At 34.9% G+C, this 6547-nt stretch overlaps 1 protein-coding gene across 1 annotated transcript; it reads right to left on the bottom strand.

Annotated features, from left to right (window-relative positions):
- Positions 1-478: 478 nt before the first annotated feature.
- Positions 479-4365, bottom strand: LOC139692242 (RPA-interacting protein-like). The gene is made up of 4 exons (XM_071590313.1): positions 4237-4365; positions 3917-4065; positions 3711-3790; positions 479-1652 (listed from the first exon to the last, which is right to left on the bottom strand). The coding sequence occupies exons 1-4, from the start codon at positions 4315-4317 to the stop codon at positions 1309-1311; spliced, it is 654 nt and encodes a 217-aa protein (XP_071446414.1). The 5' UTR covers positions 4318-4365; the 3' UTR covers positions 479-1308.
- Positions 4366-6547: the final 2182 nt, after the last annotated feature.

Genomic DNA, 6547 nt, shown 5'->3' on the forward strand with positions numbered 1-6547 from the left:
AGATTGGAGAATTTTGAGATGTGAGCATGGAGGATGTAAAATGACCACAAACCAAGAATTACTCGGTATGGTGATGGAGGATTGTTGCAAGAAATCCAAAGGAGGCAGGCAAGTTGGATGCAGGGCACTTTGATTGGTGATGGAATGTTGAAGACTGACAGAAGGGAGAATGTTAAGCAAAGGAGGTAATGAGAGGAAAAGGATAAGCATGTTGGATGAATGGAGATTGAAAGCATAAAAAAAAGTTTATCGTAGTGTTGTGTCATGTTATGTCCCATTAGGTTAGGCTAAGAAATGTGTGAAAGTTCATTCAAACCCATTCAAAGCCACCCTTAGATAGCTACCTAACAATGAGTCCATTTTTAGGATATTTTTAAAGTAAGTTTTCAATTGTCTTATCAAACTTTGAGTTTAAAATAAATTAACATTTTTAATTAAATGTTATAATAGTATACATGTACAGCATACACTAGGGGAAAACAACATTTTTGCCTCAGACTTGATTCAAGTTTGGAAGCTTTGTATATTCCATATCATACCCCCATAATTAGTAATCACAACTATAAAATAATTGCAATTTACAAAACCCAAGGAAATACCATCTGACTTTTGGTTGGTTCAGATCAAAACCACTGGCAGGCCATACATAGGTTACTGACTCCTGGGGATTTATAATAAGTTGTTGCATTAGACAACAGTCATTGGAGGGAAAAGCTAGCATTCAATAACTACGAAATTATAAATGAATAAGAGAAACGTAATAATTCATGGATTATATAAAAATAAATCTTCACATGTATTTTCAAATTTCAACATTAGAATTTTCACTTTATAGAAGAAAAATTGACCCATAGGCATGAGAAGTTCTCAAATTCACAGCTTTATGTTATGTAAATAACCAACTCTCTGAATAATCATGAAAAAATAAATTAAATAGATACAATAAATATAGATGAAAAACTAATAACCAAACAGCCACAATTTTTAACACTTCCCTCCAAATGATCATAAAATTTTCACTAATTTACACATACTAAAGAATACAGGACTACCTCCAAAATTATTATGGAAATAATTCCTACTTGAAGAGAGTAACTCGGTGAACAGTGTACAATTAACGGAGTGAGCATGAGTTACAAAGATTTAACAAGCCAATATTGTGTGAGTGCTTTTCAACAGAATTAACATCCATTATGTAAAATGGGTAAATCATCCAAAGATGATGGTCAAACAGTGAAACATGAGGCAAAAATTCACACTATGTCCTTGAGTGAAGATGCTCACATATTAACAACAACGATTCAATTTTTACAAAACAAAATAAATGGTACTGCAGTCTGCACATATAAGGTAGAGACAAGAGTCCTCTTTTGTGAATGTAAACCCAGGCACAGACAGACAATTTGAGTGGGCTTTCATTGCTGTGTCCAGGCGCATCCGAATGTCAGTCAACCCATATGGGACTTTTTTTGAGAATGCACAGTTGCCACTGCAACTAATCTGGTTCATTCCATCACTACCATAACAAACAAATAACTTGTTTTCACTGCAAAGGGGACACATCAGTTCTTCCTGAAGTTCTTCCAAGTATCTTCCATACTCATCTTCTTCTCGGGATAACCTCAAGAGATATTCTTCAAGCTTTGCTTTCTCTGAAAGTGCACATCAAGAAAATAGTATTCAAAACACGAAAAATGTTTATTCCATATTGATCTACATAGTTTTATATTTTTTTACAGACCCACTAAAAACCATGCAGCAATTTACTAATTAATGTAAGTGCAATATGAGAGGTATGGAAGCTTAACTTCCTTGTTTAAAGTATTATGGCAAATCATACATCCCCTTCTTTTTAAAAAAAAATGTATGGCAAGATAGTTGGAATTTTTTACCATTTTGAAACAGAGTAAAAGGAGTGTGGCGGAAGACGCAGTGTGAGGATATGGTAAGTTTAAAATGGAATTGTGGTAATGATGTGCTGTACAGGAAGGTGAAAAAATAATCAGGAAATAAGAGGGGAAATACCATGATAACAAACCAAGTCAGGAAAAAAACAAGAAAGATTTAAGAGTATGGAAAATATACATCTACATACAGACACACATGCATGCACACACATATATATAACCATAAACACAGTAATCAACCCAAAGGTCGGTTTGGTAGGTGACTGAGTTCACCCAGTAGTAAGCCCGACAGTGTGTGAAATTCACACTTTAGGCTATTGGCCAGTGCCTTTCCCTGAGCCTATATGTTGTAATGTGATTTCCCAGAAAGATCTGGTATTAAAAAAATCACATAGCTTAGGTGGAGCTGAGGGTGCCCGGAGAGGCTTGCCTGGGAATCAAACCCAAGACCTCTGATCAGCAGTCCAGCGAAGAAAATATGACATGGATTAGGCCCAGGCATACTTGATGACAAAATAGAAAGAGAATTAAGGGAATTAAAATCAAATCAGGCCTTGGGGAAATACATTCCCACATTATGAGATACGAATTGGGTCGTTTGTTAGTTCCCCATACAAAGTTCCCTTAGGACTATTGAACAATAAGTTTGATTTTTCATGTTTCTAAAGTAGTGCTAAAGATAATAAGAGAATGGATAGGGCAAATAATCATGAAGGGATGAGAGGAACACATGATGCCCAAGCAGTCATAATGTTACTAATAGACAGAGACATAAAATACAATCAGGATGTATTTGTCTGTTTTGTAGCATTCAAGAAGGCATTCAATAGTGAACTGGGTAGAATGAATGAATATGCTGAAGAAAATAGAAGCAGACTGACGGATAGGAGACTTATCCACAAACTGCATGTGTCTCAGACTGTTCTGGAGCAAGTGACAGATGGAGAGCCAGGATGGACAGTGTTGGACAATGGGCAAGACAGTCTAATATCACCCACGTTATTGAGCCTATATGTGGAGGAAATTGTTAAAGTAGCCACGGAAGAATGGGAGATACAAATAAAAGTCGATATAGAATTCATGAAATCAGTTTGCAGATGTCAAACTTTAGCTTGCCAGTAAGCCAAGGGATTTCAAGCATTGTCGAGCACAATGCGAATGGTAATGGATCAATGTAAAGAGAACAAAGGTTGTATGGTTTTCGAGAAAGATGAGAGCAATGTTAAATATCAAAATAGGAATGCATAAACTGGTGTAGGTGGGATGTTCTGTACAAAATGATGAAAGTAGCACAGACATAAGAAGAATTGCAAAAGAAGTATAAAATATAAGGGGCGTTTCGATTGCCAAGAGAAGTTGAAGACTGTGCTAAAGGGGAGAACTTTGTGCAAGCGAGAAAAGGGTAGGACTAGGATGGGAATATTGAATGGAATGAAGGGAGGAATTAAGCGGAATTGAAGGGTTTATTTTAGTGATGGATGTAAGGTTGTGCTTTGACAGGATAAGAAAATAAATTGTTGCACATTCTGGAGCCCATCCCAAACCTATCTTCAACGGTGGAATACCAATAATAATAATAACATCATAAGTAATAATTTATAATATCTTGTAAGTTTTCCATTACTTTGGTTATTTTATTGATTTGGAAATTGCCCGAAAGAAACACATTTCCAATTATATTTTGGCGCATCCAGTAATATAAAATGGAAAGAGCAATCTAAAAATACTATATTTAAGAAAGTTTACAAATGATATCCTGAGTAATAGTTCCGCGGTACCATGAATTTACATCAAAGCACTCACCATGACTTAATAATTCCTCTTCAAGCTCTTCTAGCAACATTTTTTCATCAAATTCTTGATGATGATATTCAATCGATGGACTACAATAAAACATTCCGCGTAATAACAATTCCGGAAGTTATCATTTGCATGATCTTAAAATCCACAATCTATAAAGGGAAACATGTACAACAGTACTCTGACAATATATAGGGGACAAATTTTACCTGTATTCCATTTGATCAGAATATTTTAATTCATTCCACTGCCCTTGAACTGTTTCCATAACAAAAGTCTTGAGTTCTTCCTTATTTGGGATGTTTCGGTAAGAATTATATAGATTAGTACGCTCCTCTTTAATCCTTCTTTTACACCGCTACAAAAAATAATAAAATGTTACAAAATATTACATTAAAATTTTAGATACAATAATTCATAAACAGAGAACGAATAGATTCAGGTATTTGTTCCGATATGGGACACATTTATTTGACATGGAGGTTAAATTATTTAAGTCAAACAACAGCAAAAGACAATGAAACCTTACCTCTCTTAGATTTAATTTCCATTTGGAAGCGTCGGGAGAAAACTTCGAGCCGCACTTATTCATATTCCTCGGCTGATACATGAGGACTCCTGATTTGAGTTGGTTAATTACTCTGTTGTTAATATCTTTCACTCTGTTTTCTTTATGACTCCCGCTCAAAGAGGGAGCTGTTTTACAATGAAACCACGACGTAGTTACATTCTTAGTTGATATGTAGCGCTGGCGTCAATGTGGCTTTCAAAACCCTTTCTAATATATATATTCTTCTTATTTTAAATACCATCATCCTTACATTTTACTTTTTTAAATTTTTTATTAAATTTTTTACCGAAACATCTGCATTGGCCATTAAATATTTATTGAACGGAGATGCTCTTACACGTTCAATTCAAAAACCAAAAATTATGGATTAAAAAATATACTTCACATTTAAATGCCTATATTTACAACAAATCTCTACGAAAGGAATGCCAATTTTTTTATAGGCAGCAATACAATCTTCCAAAAATGTTTCCATATTTTATAATAACTGGCTCTGCAATTAAGAAAAAGAATTATATTAGAATTGTGCACTTATGAGAAATTTACATATGGAATCACTAACAAAGTAATATAAGAAGATGATATCATGTAAAAGTTGTAGAAAAACAAATATAATGGCTCAATATTCTACTATCACCCAAGAGGTTATTCGCTTGGTAGAATTTCTCTTATTTCATAGATAAAACCCTTGAGGAGACGCGATCCACAGGAGAGATATGAGAAGAAGTGCCTGTACATTGCACCCCGCCTGAATAATGTGAAATACACAGCACAAGATAAAAAATATATCAACTGCAAAAAATATAGGCAATATTGTTCATGTCCGGTATTTAGCATTTGTGAAAGTAAATAACTGAAGATGCTCTGAAGAATTAGTTGAAATAGTGAATTAATTTCCAGGGGCATTGAAGATAGACAATGCAGAAATAATTAATTAGTTCATATCATATTTCGTCAAAACTGCTCTTTGGATACGTCACCGATAGCCAAAAGAAGAAAATTTTTAAAATCAAATCTATCCGAGTAACGCCTGAAAAGGTGAAAATCAACTACTTCTGGCAGTATTGGGGTTATTAAATTGGACAAATGTTTCCTGTGACTTAATTGTGTTAATTTATGCCTAGCTGCAGTGACGCTTTGGCCAACAACAGAAAGAAGGTCTTCAGAGGGACAGGTTGTGTTTTGTTGGCCATCATCTAAAAGGAAATATAAAAAGGCATCCTGCTATAAATTAGGTTTGTTGTAAGGGTTCCTCTACATTAGTCACAAGGATGAACCTTGAGGAATGTCTGTGCCATATGAACACCCACCTATGGAACTTATTCTATTTTTTTTGTCAATGAACGTCAACTCCTTTCCTTCATTGTCAGCAGGTTTTCTTGATTGAATTGTATTGGATATGTTGATGAAAATGAGCAGATAAGTAAATTAAAAGATTACAGCCATCACCCATGGTATATCCTTGGGTCTTGTTGGAAAGCCAATTATTAATTAATTCAGTTTTCAATGCTGACCGGAACTGGTCTGTACTGGGATTTTGATTATCCCCACAGTTTTGCCTAATAATATTGGAAAAACTTTCTATGGGATCTTGATTAAGGTTTCTGGTGTTGAAGTCCAGAACTGCTTGGTTTCCAGTTCAGCCCACACCCAAATTACCGCTCTTATGGTTGTTGACTACCCCTCCTGCCAAGGGGGATGTATAACCTTATTCTTTCTCAGGAACTTATATGACCTGATTTTAGCAGGGGCTGATTGCCAGCGATCCATACAAGGACTCCCATTCCTGACAGCTATATTAAAGGGTTCCTTGTATCGGTAATCCATTGTCCCATTTAAGCTGTCAAAATACAATCCACTTACATAAGGAATATTAATCTGGCCAGCCCTTCCATGCCAAAACACCTGCAAGAACAGAAGAAAGATGTACATAAGGCTAAAACACCATAAATAAATAAATAGTTAAGAATTCTCATATCCCACCTCTTCCAACTAATGTATGTACTCCTGTGGCAACATGATTTCTACAAAGTTGAGCCGCCACATTTGCACGCATTTTATGGAATGGTATTAGGGACTAACAAACCTCTGTGAGGTTAAAGAGTCTACATAAATAAAATATGATTTGGAAATAAATACATCAAACACAAAAGTATTAATACTAATCAGATTTGAGAAATAGAAAAAGGTAATGTAAGAAATCAATTTTGAACCATGATAGTGTAAAAAAGATTGCTGTAAGAATTGATTAACTTTTTGAAAACTTGAT

This window comes from Hetaerina americana, unplaced genomic scaffold (genome assembly GCF_022747635.1).
Source record: "Hetaerina americana unplaced genomic scaffold, ioHetAmer1.1.p SCAF_4, whole genome shotgun sequence".
In the NCBI taxonomy this organism is placed as follows: Eukaryota; Metazoa; Arthropoda; class Insecta; order Odonata; family Calopterygidae; genus Hetaerina; species Hetaerina americana.

Bases quoted from the DNA above. Each gene is read 5' to 3' on its own strand.
- LOC139692242 (XM_071590313.1), bottom strand. From the start codon at position 4,317: ATGTATCAGCCGAGGAATATGAATAAGTGCGGCTCGAAGTTTTCTCCC. The intron at 3,791-3,916 runs GTAAAATTTGTC...GTTTTATTGTAG, and splicing joins TCTGATCAAATGGAATACAG to TCCATCGATTGAATATCATC. The intron at 1,653-3,710 runs GTGAGTGCTTTG...GTGCACTTTCAG, and splicing joins AGAGGAATTATTAAGTCATG to AGAAAGCAAAGCTTGAAGAA.